The sequence below is a fragment of the Hyla sarda genome, chromosome 3, assembly GCF_029499605.1.
Source record: "Hyla sarda isolate aHylSar1 chromosome 3, aHylSar1.hap1, whole genome shotgun sequence".
NCBI classification, from domain to species: domain Eukaryota; kingdom Metazoa; phylum Chordata; class Amphibia; order Anura; family Hylidae; genus Hyla; species Hyla sarda.
The window spans coordinates 36,880,342-36,906,117 of record NC_079191.1 but is presented as its reverse complement, the minus strand read 5'-3'; the positions used below and the strand labels follow the sequence as shown (position 1 = coordinate 36,906,117).

Below are 25,776 nucleotides of genomic sequence, written 5' to 3'. Positions count from 1 at the left end.
AGTACATGGGGAGAGATTTATCAAAACCTGTGCAAAGGAAAAGTTGTCCAGTTGTCCATAGGAACCAATCAGATTGCTTCTTTCATTTTTGACAAGCCTCTGCAAAATAAAAGAAGGAATCGGATTGGTTGCTATGGACAACTGGGCAACTTCTCCTTTGCACAGGTTTTGATAAATCTGCAGGATAAAACCTACCAGGAAAGGTTAAAGTGTACCTGTCATAATGCCAAAAAAAAAAAAGTGATTTGTTACTCAGTACCTAATACTGATTGTACATATAATTTTTGTCTGTCTAGGACCTATATATCCCTAACAAATAGCATTTATATGTTGCTTACTTGCTTTTTGTTGTTGCCTTGTGGAGGGGGGGTGTCCATCTCTCTCCCTCACCGTGACGACTCATCTGCTCCTAGTAAAGGTGGATGCTTATCAACATACCTGTCACTGTGTGCCATTCAGCTTTCACAGACTCCTGAATGTCTGATCAGCTTCTTTGTCATTCAGGAGTCAGAGAAAGCTTTGGCTGTTCAAGCATGCAGGGAGTTGTAGTTTTGCAACAGCTGGAGCTGCTGTGTTTATAAAGCAGTGTTGCCTTTAGCTGTTGCAAAACTACTACTCCCAGCATGCCCACACATTCTTTGTAGTTTTGCAAGAGCTGGAGGCACACAGCTGAAGAATACACAGCTCTAAAACAGAGTTTTTACAAAGATTGTACCCCCAGCTGTTGCAAAAGTACAACAACTTCCATCATGGGGGTTGTAGTTTAGGAACAGCTGAAGGCTGTAGTGGTGCAATGGTGATCTCCTATACTAGATACCAACACACTTTATGGCCGGTATCCAGTATGCTGCAAAATACAGAGTAGTCTGTCTGCATAAAGATAGATGACCCCTAGTGGCAGCTATTTGAATTTTTTTAATTTTTTTTAGTAAAATGTTCTTTTTTTTTTAATGTATATTAAAAAAGTCATCTTATCGGTAGTACTACAAAATATAAAAAGTTTTTCATAATAACAGTGCCTCATAGATTGGAAGAAAGATGAAACAGTAAAGGAGTAGAGGAGCTAGAACAGGACTTAGTTTTAAATCAGAGGGAAAATGTTTCTGCAGTAATATCAGGAAGTATTACTTTACTGAGAGAGTAGTGGATGCATGGAATAGCTTTGCTGTAGAAGTGATCGCTGCAAATACAGTGAAGGATTTGAAAGGGGTACTCTGGGAGAAAAGAAAAAAAATCGAAATAACTGGTGCCGCAAAGTTTTACAGATTTGTAAATTACTTCTATTTTAAAATGTTAATCCTTCCAGTACCTATCAGCTGCTGTATGCTCCAGAGGAAGTTGTGTAGTTCTTTCTATTGTGACTACAGTGCTCTCTGCTGCCACCTCTGTCTCTTTCAGACACCTTCTGGCAGTCTTGAAGAGATCACGTGGGGGGTATCACCAATGGTCAAATACCATCACGGTCAGACACTTATCCTATTATCCTATATCCACAGGATAGGGGTTAAGTGTCAGACATAAGTTGTCTTTCACTGGACAATCCCTGTAACGCTATTCTTTTTTTTTTAGGGGTCTTTACCAGAGCCAACATCTAGAATTACTTTTATGCAAGAAGGATTAATCTATGATCAGTTGGTAATTATAATTTTATCTATTTTATAGGGGGATCGAGGGGAGACTACGTCACTGCCACTGCCATCTATCCATTTGATGCTTTACAGCCGGGAGACCTGTCATTCCAAGCTGGCGATAAGATCATGGTCACCACAAAGACTGACTCTCAATACGATTGGTGGGAGGGGAAACTAAAAGGGGAACTAGGTATTTTTCCTGCTAATTATGTTATGATATAGCTTAGAATAATAATTTATCACAAGGTGCCAAAATGTTACAAATTATAAATGGTTACTATAATAAATATATTTATGTTGCCAACTGTTATGTATGGACATGTATATTGGGAGATTATCACAAATAAGTTATTCTGAAAAATAAATAGTTTACAATTATTTGAGTATTTTTTAAATACATTGGTGACTATTTTATTGGATTTATGTGTGTTATGTTATGAAGATTACTAAATAATTATAACAAACCTTAAAGGGGTACTCTACTCCGCCCCTAGACATCTTATCCCCTATCCAAAGGATAGAGGATAAGATGCCTGATCGTATGGGTCCCGCTGCTGGGGACCCCCGTGATTTCCCTGCTGTACCCAGCATTTGTTTAGAGTATCGGTTGCAGCGCCAGAGGCTCGTGATGTCACGGCCATGCCCCCTCAATGCAAGTCTATGGGAGGGGGCGTGACCGGATATCTGGAGTGCCGCAGCCGAGATCACGGGGGTCCCCTGCGGCGGTCAGGAAATGCAGGTGGCAGGTGGGACCTCAGCTAAGTGCAGTATATACAGTTTATAGAGGAAATGCAGGTCGGACCTCAGTTAAGCACAATGTATACAGTGTATAGTAGAGAGAGTTTATGGGGGGGGGGAGCAGCCTCAGCCAATCACAGTCCATCTCACACTGAACTGCTTTGGGCTGGCTGTAGCAGCTGTATACCGTCACGCCCCTCCCATAGACTTTCATTGGGGGGGTGGCCGTTATGTCACAAGCCTCTGACCCGCATTGACAGTCATCCGGCACGGAGCGAAGTTTGCTCTGTGCACTGGATATCTGGAGTGCCGCAGCCGAGATCACAGGGGTCCCCAGCGGTGGTCAAATGCAGGTGGGACCTCAGCTAAGCACAGTGTATAGAGTGTATGAGAGGTGAGAGAGAGAGTTGATGGGGGGGGGGTGCAGCCTCAGCCAATCACAGTCCATCTCACACTGAACTGCATTGGGCTGTCTGTAGCAGAGTAAGTTCTTTCCTGCAGGGCTTCAGATGATGTCACGCCTGCTGGGGAACTCCCCTTCCCAATCTGAGCATCTGAGGGGGTGGTTTATCATGATTGGGGAGTTAACGTGGAGGATTATAAAATATATCAAGATCATGACAGGTACTCCTTAATGATATGCAGATAATAAAAAAAAATTGAAACAAAGTATTCAAAACATCTTGAGTTATTCAGTATCAAGTATGGCCCCACACACAGAAGTATAGGCACTTGCACATCTTGGTATGTAATTAATCAAAGAGGTTATTAATGGTTGTTTGAGGAATGTTCTGCCACGCTGAATGCTTTTGGGCACAGAAACAATGAAGATCCACTGCTGGCAGCAAACTATGCAATTGCCGACCGTTGACAGACATCGATGGGAAACAAGCCTGAAAACACTGCAAGCCATGGTAGCACATTTAGAGAAGTAGCAAAAGCAACGTGTGGCCTGTCTTTGTTGTGTTTGGAAACGGCTCCTTGGACACTTAGAAGAATTGGCTGTTCCACGACCAGCAGTTAGTGTACCTGGAATGAAGACTAGTGGGGTCCGGCCATCATACATTATACCACCCCTACTATAATCCCAGTAGTAGACCCTCGAGCTATGTTCCCTCGTGAATTCCTCATCATTGTGTTGCCCACATGGTCTCCAGACAAATCTCCAGCTACCATTGCTTCTTAGGCAGATCTCCATTCCGTTGCCATCTTGCTCTGCACAATGATATCCTTTGAGGGTGGTGGCGTGAGATCAATGAAACACCTGTAGCTGGATGTCTGTAGCAGACTTAAAATGTACAGTAAAACTAAAAAAATATAAACATTTTTTTATGGGGGGCAAGCGAAACGAGGGTGGAGGGAATATGATAAAAATACTTTTCATTCTGTGGGTCTTTGAGTTTTAAACCATACCCAATTTATATTACCGTATATACTCGAGTATAAGCCGAGTTTTTCAGATTTTTCGTGCTGAAAACGCCCCCTTGGCTTATACTCGAGTGAACTCTCCGCCTGTCAATCCCTTCGTCAGTGGTTTTCAACCTGCAGACCTCCAGAGGTTGCAAAATTACAACTCCCAGCATGCCCGGACAGCCATCGGCTGGGTGTTGTAGTTTTGAAACCTCTGGAGGACCGCAGATTGAAGACCACTGATGAAGGGATTGACAGGCAGTGATGATGAAGGGGGGGGGTGATGATGACGAAGGCTGTAGTGGTCTTCAACCTGCGGACCTACAGAGGTTTCAAAACTACAACACCCAGCCGATGGCTGTCCGGGCATGCTGGGAGTTGTAGTTTTGAAACCTCTGGAGGTCCGCAGGTTGAAGACCACTGATGAAGGGATTGACAGGAGGTGGTGATGAAGGGGGGGGGGGGATGATTACATGGGGGGATAATGTATTTCCCACGCTAGGCTTATAGTCGAGTAAATAATTTTTCCTGGGTTTTTGGGGTAAAATTAGGGGCCTCGGCTTATATTCGGGTCGGCTTATACTCGAGCATATACGGTAGTTTTTCTATTACTGTATTACCTAAAAGAAAAAATATATAGTTAAACTATCCTTTTTTTGACCCCTAAAACTTTTTTATTTTTCAGTATCCATGGCTGAATAAATGCTCCATGCACCATGATTTTTAGTTCTTAGTTGTAAAATTCTTGTTTAGATGGGGCTTTTTTTATTACATTTACTTATTTATTTTTTAAATATGATGTGACCGAAATTCTGCATTTTTGGAGTTTGGTATTTATTTCCATTCACAGCGTTTACCGTGCGGGATCATAAACATTATATTTTAAATGTTTGTAAAATGGGAAAAGGAGGGTGATGAAAATTTTTTATTAAGGAAAGGGCTTTTATATCATTTTAAAAACATTGTTTATTTTACACATTTTGCATAGCATAGTGCAGTGGGATTGACATTCTATGGTGTATCATTGGAGCGCAATGACCCCCCAATGACAATCGCGTTGTGGGAGTCCGATGAGACCACTGACCTTACCGGCATCTGTCATTTATTCCTATAGATGTTGTGAGCTCTGCTGCCTGTCATTAGCGGTACTGAAAGTAATGCAGATCCTACCCTGGCTTCATAGGCATTAAATGCTCCAGGGTGTACAGGTACACCCTGTGTGGTTAAGTCTTGGGTGGCACAGCTACAATTTATGTCCTCTACAGTGTGTCACCAGCTGTTGCAAGACTACAACTCCCAACATGCTGTGAATTGTAGTTTTTCACTAGCTAGAGGCACCCTGGTTGGGAAATACTGGTCTAGAGGGTACTTAGATTCCAAACCTAAGTATGGCCCAAAGTCAGACTGGTTAACAGACAAAAGCAAACCCAGTGTAAAAAAATGGTAAAAATGCTTAATTCTACTATATTAATTAAAACTAGCTAATTCTTCGTTCCTACAGCCTAAGCACAGTAGTCAAGACGTCTACTTTTATTCTGCTAAACCATTAACTTTTTTATGATTTCCTGAAAAAGATCTCCCAATTCACAATTACATTAACCTCTAATTCAGCAACACCTCAGTTATTATGAAATGAACTACTGTACTGGTGATTTAATAGCTTGTATTTCTTTATTTTACAAGCCCTTGGTGGATATCCTCTTAATAATTGTTTGCAGATGTTTTTCATTAGGTTTCAACACTTGGCAATTGCTTTCGAATTTCCTTTTTTTTGTGTGTGTGTATGTGAAATGATCTTTATATTATTTGTCCCAAACTATCTATAAATTGATAAACCTCATCTGCCACTTCTCAGCATAAGCCTCCAATTTATTCATATCCATTTATAACAGTGCACTGTCCTCCATTGTGTTATCTACTAGACACGGTGAGCTGTCCTCTGTTGTGTTATCTACTATACACAGTGTGCTATGCTCTATTATGTTTGCTATACCCAGTGCACTCTCCTATTGTTATCTACTATACACTGTACACTGTCCTCTACTGTGTTATCTACTATACACAGTGCACTGTCCTCTATTGTGTTATCTACTTTATAAGCGCACAGTCATCTATTGTGTTATCTACTTTATACAGTGCACAGTCTTCTATTGTGTTATGTTCTCTATTGTTATTTACTATACACCGTGCACTCTCCTATTGTGTTATCTACTATACACAGTGGCCCACATTTATCATTGTCTTTAGACTGTTTTTTGTGTCTAAAAAAAAAAGGGGGCAAAAAAGGCGCAAGCAGGGTTTTTTGCGCCTTTTTTTGTCCCTTTTTGTTTACACATTTCTGCTGATATTGAGTTGCAATCCACTGATTTTGGCAATAGACATGATATGGAAGGGATTTATCATTGCGCCTTTTTGTAAAAAGGAGCAAAAAAAGGTTCAAAGCCACTGAAAAGTCTCTAAAACTACACCAGCCCAGACATGGTGTAGCTTTTTGGTGTATATGTAGACAGAAATTTCAGAAAATGTGACCTGCACCAAATTTATCAAAGCTCTTTTACCTTTTAATAAATTTGGTGCTCCTACACATTATCAGCACACAAAATAAAAGGTGTAATGATAAATGTGGGCCAGTGTGCTGTCCTCTATTGTGTTATCTACTGTATAAATTGCACTGTCCTCTATTGTGTTAACCATCTTGCAGAGCTTAGTATCTTCTGAAAAGAATGAAGGATAGGGGATAAGTTTTAGATCACGGTCCACCCCCCCCCCCCCCGCAATCTCCTGTTTAGAGCTTTACAGTGGCGCGTCACAATCTATATGCCCCTCCATATAGCTCAATGGGAGAGCCGTTCGGCAATCTTCGGCTCTTCCATAGAACTATAAGTTTTTTTTTTTCCATGTTACTTTTTCCTTTAATGACCTTGTAGAACGATTCTATAGTAATTATATAAAAAATATATATATCATATCGCCTATAGTGTACAATAAAAAAAAAATCTATTAGTTTAATATAATATAACTTCTTTATAAAGCCTTGGTGTGGCCTCATCTGGAATATGCGGTTCAGTTCTGAGCATCGGTTCATAGAAAAGTCACACAACTAAGCTAATAAGGGAATGGATTAAAATAAATACCCATTCCTTGCACACAATGTAACCTTTGTGCCATTTTTAGCTGTATTTGTATAAATAGTTAGTTAAAATATTTTTATAGAAATATGGTATTTACTTTTAGGGTGGGGTCACACGTAGCGTATATGCTGCATATTTCATACTGCAGAAAATCCGCCAGGCAGGGGGGAATATGTGGCGTATTTTGCTAAGAGCAGACACACAGGGCTACCCTGTCTCATCCCTGTATGCGCAGTAAGGTTTGTAGACAGGCCCAGCATGCTGACGTAACTGTGACACGCGGGCCCGCCTCAAAAGCATATATGGAAAAATAAGAAAACTAAAGGGGTCAGAAAAGGAACATTTTAAGCATAGTTATTTTGTTAAAAAAAAGTTTGACTTTTTTTCTATAAAAGCAGTGCAATAATAGAAAAGCATGTAAACATGGATATAGTTTTAATCACATTGACCCACAGAATAAAGATACTACGTCAGTTTATTGTACAGGGTAAAAATTACGACCCTAAAATTTCCAAAACTGCAGTTTACTTTAACCCCTTAAGGACCAAGGACGTACCGGTACGTCCTTGGTCCTGCTCTTCTGATATAACGCGGGGTTACACAGTAACCCCGCGTCATATCACGGCGGGCCCGGCGTCATAGTGAAGCTGGGACCCGCCTCTATTAGCGTGCAGCGCTGATCACGGCGCCGCACGCTATTAATCCTTAAGCCGCGCGCTCAGAGCTGAGCCGCGCGGCTAAAAGTGAAAGTTCCCGGCTAGCTCAGTCGGGCTGTTCGGGATAGCCGCGGCTAATCGCGGCATCCCAAACAGCTGACAGGACAGCGGGAGGGCCCCTTCCTGCTTCCTCGCTGTCCGATCGCCGAATGACTGCTCAGTGCCTGAGATCCAGGCATGAGCAGTCATGCAGCAGAATCGTTGATCACTGGTTTCTTATGAGAAACCAGTGATCAACATAGAAGATCAGTGTGTGCAGTGTTATAGGTCCCTATGGGACCTATAACACTGCAAAAAAAAAGTGGAAAAAAAAAGTGAATAAAGATCATTTAACTCCTCCCCTATTAAAAATTTGAATCACTCCCCTTTTCCAATAAAAAAAAAAACACAGTGTAAATAAAAATAAAAATAAACATATATGGTATCACCGCGTGCGGAAATGTCCGAATTATAAAAATATATCATTAAACCGCTCGGTCAATGGCGTGCGCGCAAAAAAATTCCAACGTCCAAAATAGTGCATTTTTGGTCACTTTTTATATCATTTGAGTCCTATCAATTATTATAGTTATATGATCAATGAGTCCTATCAATGCAAAAATGGTACCGTTAAAAACTTCAGATGACGGCGCAAAAAATGAGCCCTCATACCGCCCCATACACGGAAAAATAAAAAAGTTATAGGGGTCAGAAGATGACAATTTTAAACATATTAATTTTCCTGCATGTAGTTATGATTTTTTCCAGAAGTTCGACAAAATCAAACCTATATAAGTAGGGTATAATTTTAATTGTATGGACCTACAGAATACATATCAGGTGTCATTTTTACCGAAAAATGTACTACGTAGAAACGGAAGCCCCCAAAAGTTACAAAACAGCGTTTTTTTTTTCAATTTTGTCGCACAATGATTTCTTTTCCCGCTTCACCATAGATTCTTGGGCAAAATGACTGACGTCATTACAAAGTAGAATTGGTGGTGCAAAAAATAAGCCATCATATGGATTTTTAGGTACAAATTTGAAAGAGTTATGATTTTTTAAAGGCAAGGAGCAAAAAACGAAAATGCAAAAACGGAAAACCCCCCGATCCTTAAGGGGTTAAAAAAATGTTTTTTTTGGTTGCGCTGTACATTTTATTTAACCCCTTAACGACATCGGACATAAATGTACATCATGATGCGGCGGTAGTTAACAACACACCAGGACGTACATTTACGTCGTGTACATGATAGCGAGCACTGGAGTGGTGCTCTCATCATGCACGGCCAGGGACTCGCCGGTAATGGCGAACATCACTAAAAACTGCATTTTAGTGAAAAAAAATTGAATTAACACATCCGACTTTAACGAAAAGTCGTCAAACACCTGTGGGGTGTTAAGGCTCTTTGTACCCCCTATGTTCCTTGAGGGGTGTAGTTTCCAAAATAGTATGCCATGTGGGTTTTTATTTGCTGTTCTGGCACCATAGGCGCTTCCTAAATGTGACATGCCCCCCAAAAACCATTTCAGCAAAATTTGCATTCAAAAAGCAAAATATGGCTCCTTCTCTTCTGAGCATTGTAGTGCGCCCACAAAGCATTTTATGTCCACACATGGGTTATTTCCATACTAAGAAGAAATGGGGTTACAACTTTTGGGGGCACTGTCTCCTAATACCTCTTGTAAAATGGTAAATTTGGGGAAAAAACTGCATTTTTGTGAAATAAAAATTTATTTACACATCTGACTTTAACGAAAATTGGTCTCTCTGTATTCCTTGTGCCATGAGGGGTGTAGTTTCCACAATAGTGTGCCATGTGTTTCCCCCCCCCCCCCCCCCCTGTTCTGGCACCACCATAGGGGCTTCCTAAATGTGACATGCCCCCTCCCAAAAAAAAACTAAAACATTTCAGCAAAATTCCCTCTCCAAAATTCCATTGTCGCTCCTTCGCTTCTTAGCCCTCTAGTGCACCCACAGAGCACTTTACATTCATATATGAGGTATTTCCTTACTCGAGAGGAATTTGGTTAAAAAAATTTTTTTTTTTTGGGGGGGGGGGGGTTCTCCTTTTACCCCTTGTAAAGATTCATGTTAGAAGAACATGTTAGTGTAAAAAAAATGGAGATTTTGAATTTTCTCCTTCACTTTGCTGCTATTACTGTGAAACACCTAAAGGGTTAACAAACTTTCTGAATGTCATTTTGTATACTTTGAGGGGTGCAGTTTTTATAATGGGGCCACTTATGGGGTATTTCTAATATGAAGGCCCCTCAAATCCACTTCAAACCTGAACTGGTCCCTGAAAAATTAAGATTTTGAAAATTTTGTGAAAATTTTGAAAATTGCTGCTGAACTTTGAAGCCCTCTGGTGTCTTCCAAAAGTAAAAACATGTCAACTTTTTGATGCCAACATAAAGTAGACATATTGTATTTGTGAATTAATATATAATTTATTTGGAATGTCCATTTTCCTTACAAGCAGAAAGTTTCAAAGTTAGAAAAATGCTAAATTTTCAACATTTTAATGAAATTTGGGGATTTTTCACTAAGAAAGGATGCAAGTAAGGATGAAAATTTACCACTATGTTAAAGTAAAATATGTCACGAAAAAACAATCTCTGAATCATAATAAAAGGTAACAGCATTCCAGAGTTATTAATGCTTAAAGTGACAGTGATCAGATTGAAAAAAAAGTCCACAGTGCTCTCTGCTGACATCTGATGCCCGTATTAGGAACTGTCCAGAGCAGCATAGGTTTGCTATGGGTATTTTCTCCTGCTCTGGAGAGTTCCTGATATGGTCATCAGGTGTCAGCAGAGAGCACTGTGGACAAGACAAAAAAGAAATTCAAAAAGAAAAGAATTTCCTCTGTAGCATACAGCTGCTAAAAGTACTGGAAGGATTAAAAAATTTTTTAATAGAAGTAATTTACAAATCTGTTTAACTTTCTGGCACCAGTTGATTTAAAAAAATGTATTCCACCGGAGTACCCCTTTAAGGTGAAAATGGGCTGGGTCCTTAAGGGTTTAAGGACTCGGCCCTTTTTTGCAATTCTGACCACTGTTGCTTTATGCATTAATAACTGTGAGATGCTTTTACCTTTTATTCTGGTTCCTAGATTGCTTTTTCGTGACATATTATACTTTAACATAGTGGTAAATTTTTGTCGTTACTTGCATCCTTTCTTGGTCAAAAATCCCCAAATTTCATAAAAATGTTGAAAATGTTGCATTTTTCTAACTTTGAAACTTTCTGCTTGTAAGTTAAATGGATATTCCAAATAAATTATATATTGATTCACAAACACTTTATGTCTTCTTTATGTTTCCATCATAAAGTTGACATGTTTTTACTTTTTGAAGACATCAGAGGGCTTCAAAATATAGCAGCAATTTTCTAAATTTTCACGAAAAATTCTAAATCTGAATTTTTCAGGGACCAGTTAAGTTTGGTGGTTATAGGAATAAGTGAGTAGGGACTGTGATTTTATAATAACTTAATAACTCACTAATATTGTTCCACCAGAAGCTATCATTGTATTGCTGATCCTGACGCTTTGATATTTTTCATCTCTTCAGTAACAGTGAGTGTATTTTCATTCATTTGCCCTATATGTTGTGTAGGTACATCCATTCATTGTGTACTACTGAGGATGTGTTTGTGTGGGTATATTTAGGATATATCTCTATAAGCCAATATTGAGGTTACCCTATATGATGGTTGCTCAATACATATTTATATCACATTAGGTTAACCCCTTAAGGACACAGCCCATTTTCACCTCTAGGACGCAGCCCTTTTTTGCACATCTGACCACTGTCACTTTAAACATTAATAAATCTGGAATGCTTTTACTTATCAATCTGATTCCGAGATTGTTTTTTCGTGACATATTCTACTTTAACATAGTGGTAAATTTTTGTGGTAACTTGCATCCTTTCTTGGTGAAAAATCCCAAAATTTGATGAAAAAATTGAAAATTTTGCATTTTTCTAACTTTGAAGCTCTCTGCTTGTAAGGAAAATGGATATTCCAAATATTTTTTTTTTGGATTCACATATACAATATGTCTACTTTATATTTTCATCATAAAATTGACGAGTTTTTACTTTTGGAAGACACCAGAGGGCTTCAAAGTTCAGCAGCAATTTTACAATTTTTCACAAAATTTTCAAACTCGCTATTTTTCATGGACCAGTTCAGGTTTGAAGTGGATTTGAAGGGTCTTCATATTAGAAATACCCCATAAATGACCCCATTACAAAAACTGCACCCCCCAAAGTATTCAAAATGACATTCAGTAAGTGTTTTAACCCTTTAGGTGTTTCACAGGAATAGCAGCAAAGTGAAGGAGAAAATTCAAAATCTTCATTTTTTACACTTGCATGTTCTTGTAGACCCAATTTTTGAATTTTTACAAGAGGTAAAAGGATAAAATTTATACTTGAATTTGTAGCCCAATTTCTCTCGAGTAAGCACATACCTCATATGTCTATGTAAATTGTTCGGCGGGCGCAGTAGAGGGCTCAAAAGCGAAGGAGTTACAAGGGGATTTTGGAGAGTACGTTTTTCTGAAATGGTTTTTTGGGGGCATGTTGCATTTAGGAAGCCCCTATGGTGCCAAAACAGCAAAAAAAAAAAAAAAAAAAACATGGCATACCATTTTGGAAACTAGACCCCTTGAGGAACGTAACAAGGAATTAAGTGAGCCTTAATACCCCACAGGTGTTTCATGACTTTTGCATATGTAAAAAAAAAAAAAAAAAATTTTCACTAAAATGTGTGTTTCCCCCCAAATTTTACATTTTTGCAAGGGTTAATAGCAGAAAATACCCCCCAAAATTTGTAACCCCATCTCTTCTGAGTATGGAGGTACCCCATAAGTTGACCTGAAGTGCATTACGGGCGAACTACAATGCTCAGAAGAGAAGGAGTCATATTTGGCTTTTTGAGAGCAAATTTTGCTCGGGGGGCATGTCTCATTTAGGAAGCCCCTATGGTGCCAGAACAGCAAAAAAAAACACATGGCATACCATTTTGGAAACTAGACTCCTTGAGGAACGTAACAAGGGATAAAGTGAACCTTAATACCCCACAGGTGTTTCACGACTTTTGCATATGTAAAAAAAAAATTTTCTTTTTTTACTAAAAAAGCTTGGTTTAGCAAAAATTTTACATTTTTAAAAAAGGTAATAGCAGAAAATACCCCCCAAAATTTGAAGCCCAATTTCTCCCGATTCAGAAAACACCCAATATGGGGATGAAAAGTGCTCTGCTGGCGCACTACAGGTCTCAGAAGAGAAGGAGTCACATTTGGCTTTTTGACAGCAAATTTTGCTCTGGGGGCATGCCGCATTTAGGAAGCACCTATGGTGCCAGGACAGAAAAAAAAACCCACATGGCATACCATTTTGGAAACTAGACCCCTTGGGGAACGTAACAAGGGGTAAAGTGAACCTTAATACCCCACAGGTGTTTCACGACTTTTGCATATGTAAAAAAAAAAAATTTTTTTTACACTAAAATGCTTGTTTTCCCCCAAATTTTAAATTTTTACAAGGGATAATAGCAGAAAATACCCCCCAAAATTTGTAACCCCATCTCTTCTGAGTATGGAAATGCCCAATAAGTGGACGTGAAGTGCACTGGGGGCGAACTACAATGCTCAGAAGAGAAGGAGCATCATTGAGCTTTTGGAGAGAGAATTTGGCCATGTGCATTTCCAAAGCCCCCCCGTGGTGCCAGAACAGTGGACCCCCCCACATGTGACCCCATTTTTAAAACTACACCCCTCACGGAAGGTAATAAGGGGTGCAGGGAGAATTTACACCCCACTGGCATTTGACAGATCTTTGGAACAGTGGGCTGTGCAAATTAAAAATGTTATTTTTCATTTTCACAGACCCCTGTTTCAAAGATCTGTCAGACACCTGTGGGGTGTAAATGCTCACTGTACCCCTTGTTACATTCCGTGAGGGGTGTAGTTTCCAAAATGGGGTCACATGTGGGTATTTATTGTTTTCCACTTATGTCAGAACCGCTGTAAAATCAGCCACCCCTGTGCAAATCACCAATTTAAACCTCAAATTTACATGGTGCACTCTCCCTTCTGAGCCTTTTTGTGCGTCCCCAGAACACTTTGCGCCCACATATGGGGTATCTCCGTCCTCAGGAGAAATTGCGTTACAAATTTTGGAGGCTTTTTTTCTTTTACCGCTTGTGAAATTTTTAAGTATGGGGCAACACCAGTATGTTAGTGTACAAAAATGTTTTTTTTTTTACACTAACATGCTGGTGTAGACCCCAACTTTACCTTTTCATAAGGGGTAAAAGGAGAAAAAGCCCCCCAAAATTTGTTAGGCAATTTCTCCCGAGTACGGCGATACCCCATATGTGGCCCTAAACTGTTGCCTTGAAATACGACAGGGCTCCAAAGTGAGAGTGCCATGCGCATTTGAGGCCTAAATTAGGGATTTGCATAGGGGTGGACATAGGGGTATTCTACACCAGTGATTCTCAAACAGGGTGCCTCCAGCTGTTGCTAAACTCCCAGCATGCTTGGACAGTCAATGGCTGTCCGGAAATGCTGGGAGTTTTTGTTTTGCAACAGCTGGAGGCTCCGTTTTGGAAACACTGCTGTAGGATACGTTTTTCATTTTTATTGGGGGGGGAAGGGGTGGTGGTGGGGGGGGGGGCAGTGTACGTGTGTATATGTAGTGTTTTACTCTTTATTTTATGTTAGTGTAGTGTTTTTAGGTTACATTCACACTGACTGCGGATTACACTGAGTCTCCCGCTAGGAGTTTGAGCTGCGGCTGCTGCAGCTCAAACTTGAAGCAGGGAACTCACTGTAATCCGCCGCCAGTGTGAATGTAACCTGTACATTCACATGGGAGAGGGGGGGGCAAAACTACAACTCCCAGCATGCACTGACAGAACGTGCATGCTGGGAGTTGTAGTTTTGCAACAGCTGGAGGCACACTGGTTGGAAAATACTGAGTTAGGTAATAGAACCTATTACCTAACTCGGTATTTCCCAACCAGTGTGCCTCCAGCTGTTGCAGAACTACAACTCTCAGCATGTACTGATTGCCAAAGGGAATGCTGGGAGATGTAGTTATGCAACAGCTGGAGGCACGCAAGTACAACTCCCAGCATGCCGAGACAGCCATTTGCTGTTCCTGAATGCTGGGAGTTGTAGTTTTGCAAGATTTAGAGGGGTTCAGGCTGGAGATCACTGACAGTGGTCTCTAGACTGTGGCCCTCCAGATGTTGCAAAACTACAAATCTCAGCATGCTAAGACAGCAAACTGCTGTCTGGGCATGCTGGGAGTTGTAGTTTTGTAATATCTGGAGGGCTACAGTTTAGAGACCACTGTCAGTGATCTCCAGCCTGAACCCCTCTAAATCTTGCAAAACTACAACTCCCAGCATGCCAACACAGCAAACAGCTGTCAAGGCATGGTGGGAGTTGTAGTTTTGCAACATCTGGAGGGCGACAGTTTAGAGACCACTCTCTAAACTGTCGCCCTGCAGATGTTGCTAGGCAACAGACCCCGGACACGCGGCGTCATACTCACCTCCACCGCCGCCGTGATCACAGCCACCGCCGTCATCTGGAGCTCCGCCGCCGGGTAAGTGACCGCCGCTGCCGCCGCTACTACACGGTTCCCCCCGCTGTGCCCGGACACCGATGGGTGGGCATAGCGGAGGGGAACCGAACGTTAACCCCCCCGCCCCCAGTCTGCTATTGGTCGGTCGCTCGGCCGATCAATAGCAGGGATAGGAGGGGTGGCAACCCTGCCACCTCACTCCTATCTCTTCAAGGGGGATCGAGGGTGTCTTGGACACCCCCGATCCCCCTTATTTTATCGCGGAGCCGCCGTTGATGGGCAGGGGGAGAGCGCTCCCCCTGCAAACACCATAGATGCCGTGATCAGAACTGATCACGGCATTTATGGGGTTAATGCTGCCGGGACCGGCGCGATCGCGGCCCCGGCAGCTGCGGTGGGACTCCGGCTGTGAATGACAGCTGAGTCCCACCCGCGATCTCCTGTGCTGCCCGCGGCAGAGCAGGAGATCGCTTGGACGTATGCATACGTCCATTTGCGCGAACGTGTAATTCGCCTGGACGTATGCATACGTCCAATAGCGGGAAGGGGTTAAAATCCATGGTGCCCCACACAAAACTACATTTATTTACCAATATATGCAGACACCTTTTCACATTTCTTTTTGTGGCATATTAGCCCTAGTCTATTGCACATTGGTGTATTGGTCTATTTTAAAAGGATATCAATAAAAGCAATGTTTTAAAAGTTACAAGGGTACTGTGTAAAATGATTGGTTAATCACCAGTTAAGTTTGAAGTGGATTTGAGGGGACTCAGAAGGGAAGGAGCGACAATCGGATTTTGGAGAGTGTATTTTGTTGAAATGTTTTTTGGGGGGCATGTCGCATTTAGGAAGCCCCTATGGTGCCAGAACAGTGAAAAACACCCCACATGGTATACTATTTGGGAAACTACACCCCTCAAGGCATGTAACAAGGGATACAGTGAGACTTAACACCCCACAGGTATTTGTCGACCTTATGTTAAAGTCGGATTTGTAAATGAATTTATTTTTTTCACTAAAATGCATTTTTCCCCCAAAAATTTTACATTTTTACAAGGGGTAATAGGGGAAATTGACCCCCAAAATCGGTAACCCCATTTCTTCTGAGTATGGAAATACCCCATGTGTGGACATGAAGTGCTCTGCTGGTGTACTACAATGCTCAGAAGAGAAGGAGTCACATTTGGCTTTTGGAAAGCAAATTTTGCTGAAATGGTTTTTGGGGGGGGCATGTCACATTTAGGAAGCCCCTATGGTTCCAGAACAGCAAAAATAAAACCTCCAAAAAAAACACATGGCATACTATTTTGGAAACTACACCCCTCAAGGCACATAACAAGTGGTCCAGTGAGCCTTAACACCCTACAGGTGTTTGACAACTTTTCATTAAAGTCAGATGTGTAAATGAAAAAATAAATATAATTTTCACTAAAATGCATTTTTTCCCCCAAATTGTACATTTTTTCAAGGGATAATAGGAGAAAATGACCCCCAAAATGTGTATCACCATTTCTTCTGAGTATGGAAATACCCCATGTGTGGATGTCAAGTGCTCTGCAGGCGAACTACAATGCTCAGAAGAGAAGGAGCACCATTGGGCTTTTATAGAGAGAATGTGTCTGGAATTGAAGGCCATGTGTGTTTACAAAGCCCCCCATGTGACCCCATTTTGGAAACTACACACCTTACAGAATTTAATAAGGGGTGCATTGAGCATTTACTCCCCACTGGTGTTTGACAGATCTTTGGAACAGTGGGCTGTACAAATGAAAAATAAAATTTTTCATTTTCACGGACCACTGTTCCAAAAATCTGTCACACACCTGTGGTGTGTAAATGCTCACTGCACCCCTTATTACATTATGTGAGGGGTGTAGTTTCCAAAATGGGGTCACATGTGGGGGGGTCAATTGTTTTGGCACCCCGGGGGGCTTTGTAAACGCACGTGGCCTTCAATTCCGGACAAATTTTCTCTTCAAAAGCCCAATGTCGCTCCTTCTCTTTTGAGCATTGTAGTTCGCCCGCAGAGAACTTTACATCCACATATGGGGTATGTTCTTTCTCAGAAGAAATGGGGTTACAAATTTTGAGGGGCTTTTTTCCTATTTTCCCTTGTGAAAATGAAAAATTTTGGGTAACACCAGCATGTTAGTGTAAAAATGTATTATTATTTTATTGTTTTTTTACACTAACAGGCTGGTGTAGACCCCAACTTTTCCTTTTTATACAGGGTAAAAGGAGAAAAGGCCCCCCCAAAATGTGTTACCCAATTGCTCCCGAGTTCAGAAATACTCCATATGTGGCCCTAAACTGTTTCCTTGAAATACGACAGGGCTCCTAAGTGGGAGAGCGCCATGCGCATTTGAGGCCTATATTAGGGATTTGCATAGAGGCAGACCCGGATGCAAGCGTTACAATTGCCTCAGCCTCCGTACTTTCTACGCCATTGATTGCCAAACAAGGTGCCTCCAGCTGTTGCTAAACTCCCAGCATGCTTGGTTGTCCGGCAATGCTGGAGGCTCCGTTTTGGATACACTGCCGTACGAGACTTTTTTCATTTTTATTGGGGGGACAGTGTAAGGGGATGTATATGTAGTGTTTTTAGTGTTTTACCCTTTATTATGAGTAAGTGTAGTGTAGTGTTTTTAGGGTTCATTCGCACTGGCAGGGGTTTACGGCGAGTTTCCCGCTAGGAGTTTGAGCTGCGGTGGAAAATTTGCCGCAGCTCAAACTTGAAGCAGGAAACTCACTGTAAACTCCAGCCCATGTTAATGTACCCTGTACATTGACATGGGGGGGACCTCTAGCTGTTGCAAAACTACAACTCCCAGCATGCACGGACAGACCTGGAAAACCTTCAGTTAAGTTCTGTTATTGTACTGATCGCCAAAAAGAATGCTGGGAGTGTAGATATGCAACAGCTGGAGGCACGCAACTACAACTCCCAGCATGCCGAGACAGCCGTTTGCTGTTTGTGAATGCTGGGAGTTGTAGTTTTGCAAGATTTAGAGGGCCAAGGTTTAGAGACCACCACAAAGTGACCTCCAAACTGTGGCCCTCCAGATGTTGCAAAACTAAAAATCCCAGCATGCTGAGACAGCATGCTGTTTGGGCATGCTGGGAATCGTAGTTTTGCAAGATCTGGAATGCTACAGTTTAGAGACCACTGTATAGGCAACTACTCACCAGCAGGATCGCTGCACCTTCAGGAGGATTGCCGCAAGCCGCACCTTCAGAAGGATCGCCGCCCATCGCCGATCAGTAAGTGACCGCCGCCGCTCCGAACTTTACCCCACACCCGGCGAGCGGCAGGGACCGGAATTCCCACAGGTGTACACAGGCCCTGCTTCCCCAAGAGGTTAAAAAAAAATCATAAAAAGCAATTCAAAAGAAAAATATAAGCAAAAATGGTATCAATAAAAACTACAGATTACAGCGCAAACAATTAGCCCTCATACCGCCCTGTATGCGGAAACATTTATACGTGGTCAAAATAGGGCAATTTCAAACATAATAATTTTGTTAAAATAGTTTGAGATTTTTTCAAAGCAGTACAAATATAGAAAAGCATATAACAGTATCATCTTAATCGTATTGGCCCACAGAATAAAGAAAACATGTACATTTTGCCATAAATTGTACAGCGTGAAAACAAAACCATCCAAAATTTGCTAAATTGTGGTTTTCTTTTCAATTTCCCCACATAAATAATATTTTTTGGGTTGTGCCGTACATTTTATGGTAAAATGACTGATGTCATTACAAAGTAAAATTGGTGACGCAAAAAACAAGTCCTTATATGGGTCTGTGGATGGAAATATAAAAGACTCACCAGAAGTTGCTAGCAGAGTTCTTCTTTATTAAATACTCACAGATACATAGGTAAGGAAGGAGGGTAGTGGGGGGACACTGGATGGCAACCAAGGGCTTGCTTCCAACAGGGAATCTAAGATGTAAGAGGTGTAATTTCTGTAAGTTTAGCGTAGAAACTAAACACATCAGACTAGGTGCTGTCCACCATACTATCAATGAGCTTATTACCTGCAGATCCACTAACATTGTATATGCGATTATCTGCCCGTGTGGGTTCTTCTACATTGGGCAAACAAGGCGGCAGCTCCGCATACGGATACATGAGCATTTTTATGCAATACGTACAGGGAGGCCGGGAGCGACACGCCTAATTGCACACGTAGAAGAAGCCCACGGGAATGACCCGGAGATACTGCAATTTCTGGGTCTTGAGAAAATACAACCAAGTAGCAACGATCAGATCGGCCCCAGACTCCTCCGCGCAGAAACTCTTTGGATAGTAAAGACTAGCGCGATGGGAGTTCTGGGGTTAAATGATCGGACAGATCTGGCTGCCTGCTTCTGATTCGTAAATGTGCTACTCCCCTTCATTTCACGTCACTTGGGCACGGGATGTGCACCCAGTGACGTGATTGGATGCACACTTTTACTCACCTGTATATATATTACTCTCTGGGTTTGGTTAACATGGCCGGAGGAAGCACATCTGTGCGAAACGGAGCTTGGTTGCCATCCAGTGTCCCCCCACTACCCTCATTCCTTACCTATGTATCTGTGAGTATTTAATAAAGAAGAACTCTGCTAGCAACTTCTGGTGAGTCGCCGATCTTTTTCTTCATCGACTTGTTATTCATCTACTACCTACTTCTGATCAGAGCACCACCTGCAGCAATCACAAGAGTCCACTTCCACTATTTTGATCGACGTTTCACTATAGGGCTCAGTGCAGTGCCATCTTGTTTTCCGGAAATATAAAAGAGTTATTATTTTCAGAAGGCGAGGAGGAAAAAACAAAATGCAGAAATAAAATTGCCCAGGTCCTTAAAGGGGTATTCCAGGATTTTTTTTTTATTTGACTATGCTACAAGGGCTGTAAAGTTAGTGTAGTTCATAATATAGTGTCTGTACCTGTGTGTGACGGTTTTCTCACAATTCTTCTGTGATTTTCACTTTAATATTTATTTTTACCAGCATACAAAAATGACTGTTGTCTTAGATTTTTCCAAGGTTGCAATGCGGCCGAGACCTGACTCACTAGTCAGCTGATGACAGGGAGCCTGTCTGCTTCAATGGGTGGAGGGATCGCTTGGTGGGAGAGCGATCAATCTGCAACAGCTGTAGGCACCCTGATTGAAAACCACAGGTCTTTTGAATGGATGCAGCTCATTTATGTTTTAATGGGTGGGGTGGCTGATGTGTGGGAGCGAGGAAAATGGAATTAGGGGATTTGTAGTCAAAAAAAGAAAAGTCAGACAGGAAATACCAGTTCACAAAAAGCTAGCCACAGTGTTATTGTAATGTCACAACATAGCCATTTAGCCCCAAGACAAGTGCAGATCCTTCCTAAGCATGTCCATTACTGTCTGCCAGGTACATACTAAAATCACCTTATGGTGGAAAATCCCTTTAAGGCCAAAATGGGCTTAGTCCTTTAAGGGGTTAAAAAAAATGGCTGTGTGGTTGGCTCTTAATATACACAGGGGGAAAACATGTCAGGTTTGCAATAGTAAATGAGGGCCAATATGTCAACAAAAGTTAGATTTTATTTCAATAATAACAGAAAACAAAAAAATGGCATCTGCAAAAGTTTGGGCACCCTGCAGAGTTAATATCTTGTACTGCCCCCTTTGGCAAGTATCACAGCTTGGAAACGCTTTTTGTAGCCAGCCAAGAATCTTTCAATTCTTGTTTCTTTTCCCATTCTTCCTTACAAAAGTCTTCCAGTTCTTTGAGATATCTGGGCTGTCTGTCACACACTGCTCTTTTAAGGTCTATCCATAGGTTTTCAATTATGTTGAGGTCAGGAGATTGTGAAGGCCATGGCAAAACCTTCAGTTTACGCTTCTTGATGTAATCCCCCGTGGATTTCGAGGTGTGTTTAGGATCATTATCCATTTGTAGAAGCCACCCTCTCTTTAACTTCAGCTTTTTCACAGATGGCATCAAGTTAGCATCCAAAATTTGCTGAAATGTTATTGAATCAATTTTTCCTTCTACTCGTGAGATGTTCCCTGTGCCACTGGCTGCCATACAACGCCAAAGCATGATTGATCCACCCCCATGCTTAACAGTTGGACAGAGGTTATTTTCATTCAATTTTGTTCCCCTTCTTCTCCAAACGTACCTTTGCTCATTCCGGCCAAAAAGTTAAATTTTCGGTCCACAGAACTTGTTTCCAAAATGCATCAGGATTGTCTATATGTTCATTTGCAAAGTTCAAATGGTGATTTTTGTTCTGAGGACATAGAAGAGGTTTTCTTCTTATGACTCTTCCATGAAGACCATATTTGTACAAGTATCTCTTTATAGTGGAATAGTGTACCACAACTCCAGTGTCTGCCAGATCTTTCTGGAGCGATTGTGCAGTCAAACGTGGGTTTTGAATTGTTTTTCTCACAATCCTGCGAGCTGTTCTGTCTGATATTTTTCTTGGTCTTCCAGATCTTGTTTTACCTTCCACTGTTCCTGATGACTGCCATTTCTTAATTACATTCCGAACAGAGGATATTGACATCTGAAAACGTTTTGCTATCTTCTTATAGCCTTCTCCAGCTTTGTGAGCGTCAACTATTTTCAGTTTCAGATTTCTAGACAACTGCTTAGAAGAACCCATGGTGCTGATTGTTGGGACAAGGTCAGATGAGTCTGGGCATTTAAAACCTTTCAGATTGACTTCACCTGGTCTTCCCAGATGATGATTGAGAACAATCCATGACACTGGCAGGTCTCAGCTTTGCAAAGGAGGCAGTGCATACTATAAATTCTGCTGGGTGCCCAAACTTTTGCAGACGCCATTTTTTGTTTTCTGTTATTTTGAAAGTGTAAATGATGGAAATAAAATCTAACTTTTGTTGACATATTATAAGAATGTCTAATCTGTAATTTGATGCATTTTGGGGATTTTTCCATCTTTCCTTGGCTTCTTTATGCACATTAATACAAATTTTTACCTGGGGTGCCCAAACTTTTGATCCCCACTGTAAGATATATATATATATATATATATATATATATATATATATATACATGCATATACACATGATATAAAATATATATATATGGGGCTGAAATAAGGTGAGACACAAATAAAAATGAAAATGTGGAATAAAAAAAAAAAAAGTTTCTTAAAAAAACAATAAAAATAATAATTTGGCGTCCTTTGAAAATTTATTTCCAGAAAAAATTCTCACACGGTTGTACAGTACAACTGTATCTGTCATGGTAAGGTTTGTCTTCTGAAATGTTCTACCATCGATGTTATCATCCGTGTTGGAACAATTTCTCCTTGTTAAGTGAGAAGACTTAAACATCTGTTTAGTAAAGTTCTAAACCCCCACGAGTAAAAGCTCTTTTATTTCGGTGTGATCTCAGGAATATATGAGCAGTCATCAAAGGTCTTAGCAAATTTCTCCCAAATGGAGACTTGTAACCAGCAATGATCCTGTCACGTGTCGACAAAGCTCATGCAAGAGGGGTACCGGGGGCGTATAACACCCCAACCAAACGTATGAAGCATCTAGGGATATCATTAAGTTTGTTGACTGCTATTGACAACAGGATTGAGTAACATAACATGAAATTGTCCGAAACCGTTCAAAGCAGGCTGAGGAAATTGCATCTCACTATGGTTTCTCAACTCTATGACTCACATGTTGGAACCCACCGCGAGCCAAGAATAAAGCAGATAAAGTAACACAAGTTTTGGTCGAGCGTACAAATTATGGATATTTTACCTAAAAAGGGAAAACCATTACCCGTGTAGCAAAGGGAGAAAATCTCTGTTATATGGATCAATGATTTATGTAATTTTTCACACAATTTTTCAAATGCGATAATCCTATTTATGCCTGTAAAAATACTGAGAAGGCCAAAGAAACGGATGGCGGAGTATCTCACGCTACTCATTCAACATTCGCATTGATTTTCTAAAAGTATTTCGTGGCTTCATAGACTTTAATGAGTGATTTAATTTTTTGGATATGATCTTGTTGTGTTAAAGGGGTACTCAGCTGCTCAGTGTTTGGAACATACTGTTCCGAACACTGGAGCCATTGCCGGGAGCTCGTGACGTAGCTAGTGACATAGCCCCTCATGACGTCACACCCCGCCCCCTCGATGCAAGTCTATGGGAGGGGGCATGATGGCTGTCACGCCCCCTCCCATAGACTTGCATTGAGGGGGCAGGGTGTGACGTCATGAGGGGGCGTGGCTATGATGTCACGAGTACCCCTTTAAGTATTTATGGGGAAGTTTAGAGTATTTGACCACAATGGATCATTGCATGTTTACAAGGTAAGTGCAGCCAGTAAGCGGTATTAGAGAAGAAGGTTCTTGTGCCTACATGTCCCTGAGCAGGTCTAGCCACAAGAAAAAGTTGTATGTATCCATATGGTGCAAAATATAAATCTCAAATCCAGCAGAGAAGTAATTAAAAAAAAATTTGTGTGAAAAATTTGTGGTGCCCTTCAGTTAAAGACAAAAAAAAAACACAATGCTCCCTGAAATAACTTGAAACTGATAAAAAATAATAATGAACAAAAATGTACTGAAAATTATCCGATGAAGATCAGAAGAGTTGTCGTTAAACAAAATAATGAAACTGTCCTGGACAAAAATTATGATCCCTCAAATTTTGTTGCACAACCTTTTGAGGCAGTTACTGCAATCCAGTAACTCTCCATGGGACTTCTGCACTTGTCTCAAGGTATCTTGGCCCACTCCTCATGAGATCCTGCTCCAGATGTCTCAGGTATGAAGGTGTCTTCTCCAGACTGCAGGTATCTTGGCCCAATCCACACAAGATACTGCTCCAGATGTCTGAGGTGTGATGGCGTCTTCTCCAGACTGCAGGTATCTTGGCCCACTCCTCATAAGATACTGCTCCAGCTGTCTCAGGTATGAAGGTGTCTTCTCCAGACTGCAGTTATCTTGGCCCAATCCACACAAGATACTGCTCCAGATGTCTCAGGTGTGATGGCGTTTTCTCCTGACTGCAGGTATCTTGGCCCACTCCTCATAAGATACTGCTCCAGCTGTCTTAGGTGTGAAGGTGTCTTCTCCAGACTGCAGGTATCTTGGCCTCCTCCTCATAAGATCCTGCTCCAGCTTTCTTAGGTGTGAAGGTGTCTTCTCCAGACTGCAGGTATCTTGGCCTCCTCCTCATAAGATCCTGCTCCAGCTGTCTTAGGTGTGATGGCGTCTTCTCCAGACTGCAGGTATCTTGGCCTCCTCCTCATAAGATCCTGCTCCAGCTTTCTTAGGTGTGAAGGTGTCTTCTCCAGACTGCAGGTATCTTGGCCTCCTCCTCATAAGATCCTGCTTCAGATGTCTCAGGTGTGATGGCGTCTTCTCCAGACTGCAGGTATCTTGGCCCACTCCTCATAAGATCCTGCTCCAGCTGTCTTAGGTGTGAAGGTGTCTTCTCCAGACTGCAGGTATCTTGGCCTCCTCCTCATAAGATCCTGCTCCAGATGTCTCAGGTGTGATGGCGTCTTCTCCAGACTGCAGGTATCTTGGCCCACTCCTCATAAGATCCTGCTCCAACTGTCTTAGGTGTGAAGGTGTCTTCTCCAGACTGCAGGTATCTTGGCCTCCTCCTCATAAGATACCGCTCCAGCTGTCTTAGGTGTGAAGGTGTCTTCTCCAGACTGTAGGTATCTTGGTCCACTCCTCATAAGATCCTGCTCCAGCTGTCTCAGGTGTGAAGGTGTCTTCTCCAGACTGCAGACATCTTGGCTCACTCCTCATAAGATCCTGCTTCAGATGTCTCAGGTGTGATGGCGTCTTCTCCAGACTGCAGGTATCTTGCCCCACTCTTCATAAAATACTGCTCCAGCTGTCTCAGATATGAAGGTGTCTTCTCCAGACTGCAGGTATCTTGGCCCACTCCTCATAAGATCCTGTTCCAGCTCTCTCAGGTGTGAAGGTGTCTTCTCCAGACTGCAGGTATCTTAGCCCACTCCTCATAAGATCCTGCTCCAGCTGTCTCAGGTGTGAAGGTGTCTTCTCCAGACTGCAGACATCTTGGCTCACTCCTCATAAGATCCTGCTCCAAATGTCTCAAGTGTGAAGGTGTCTTCTCTAGACTGCAGGTATGTTGGCCCACTCCTCATAAGATCCTCTTCCAGCTGTCTCAAGTGTGAAGCCGTCTTCTCCAGACTGCAGGTATATTGGCCCACTCCTTATAAGATCCTCCTCCAGCTGTCTCAAGTGCGAAGGCGTCTTCTCCTGACTGCAGGTATCTTGGCCCACTCTTCATAAGATACTGCTCCAGCTGTCTCAGATATGAAGGTGTCTTCTCCAGACTGCAGGTATCTTGGCTCACTCCTCATAAGATCCTGTTCCTGCTGTCTAAGGCGTGAAGGTGTCTTTTCCAGACTGCGGTTATCTTGGCCCACTCCTCATAAGATCCTGTTCCAGCTATCTGAGGTGTGAAGGTGTCTTCGCCAGGTGGCATGTTTTAGCTCCTTCCACAGATGAACAATAGGATTCAGATCAGGGCTCATAGAAGCCACTTCA

At 41.8% G+C, this 25,776-nt stretch overlaps 1 protein-coding gene and 1 long non-coding RNA gene across 5 annotated transcripts in view; one reads left to right on the top strand and one right to left on the bottom strand.

Annotated features, from left to right (window-relative positions):
* The window catches only part of SH3YL1 (SH3 and SYLF domain containing 1), a 126,151-nt gene extending 124,148 nt beyond the window's left edge, over positions 1 to 2,003 (top strand). For all 4 annotated transcript variants that reach the window (XM_056564068.1, XM_056564065.1, XM_056564066.1 and 1 more), the window contains one exon: positions 1,663 to 2,003. In XM_056564068.1, coding sequence (XP_056420043.1) covers positions 1,663 to 1,853 — 191 coding nt within the window. In that variant the 3' untranslated portion in view covers positions 1,854 to 2,003. The remainder of the gene's footprint in view (positions 1 to 1,662) is intronic.
* LOC130361283 (uncharacterized) overlaps positions 1 to 25,776 on the bottom strand; it is a 38,200-nt gene that overhangs the window by 3,368 nt on the left and 9,056 nt on the right. Inside the window, exon 2 of the long non-coding RNA XR_008890944.1 lies at positions 19,904 to 19,993. This is a non-coding gene — a long non-coding RNA (uncharacterized LOC130361283). The remainder of the gene's footprint in view (positions 1 to 19,903; positions 19,994 to 25,776) is intronic.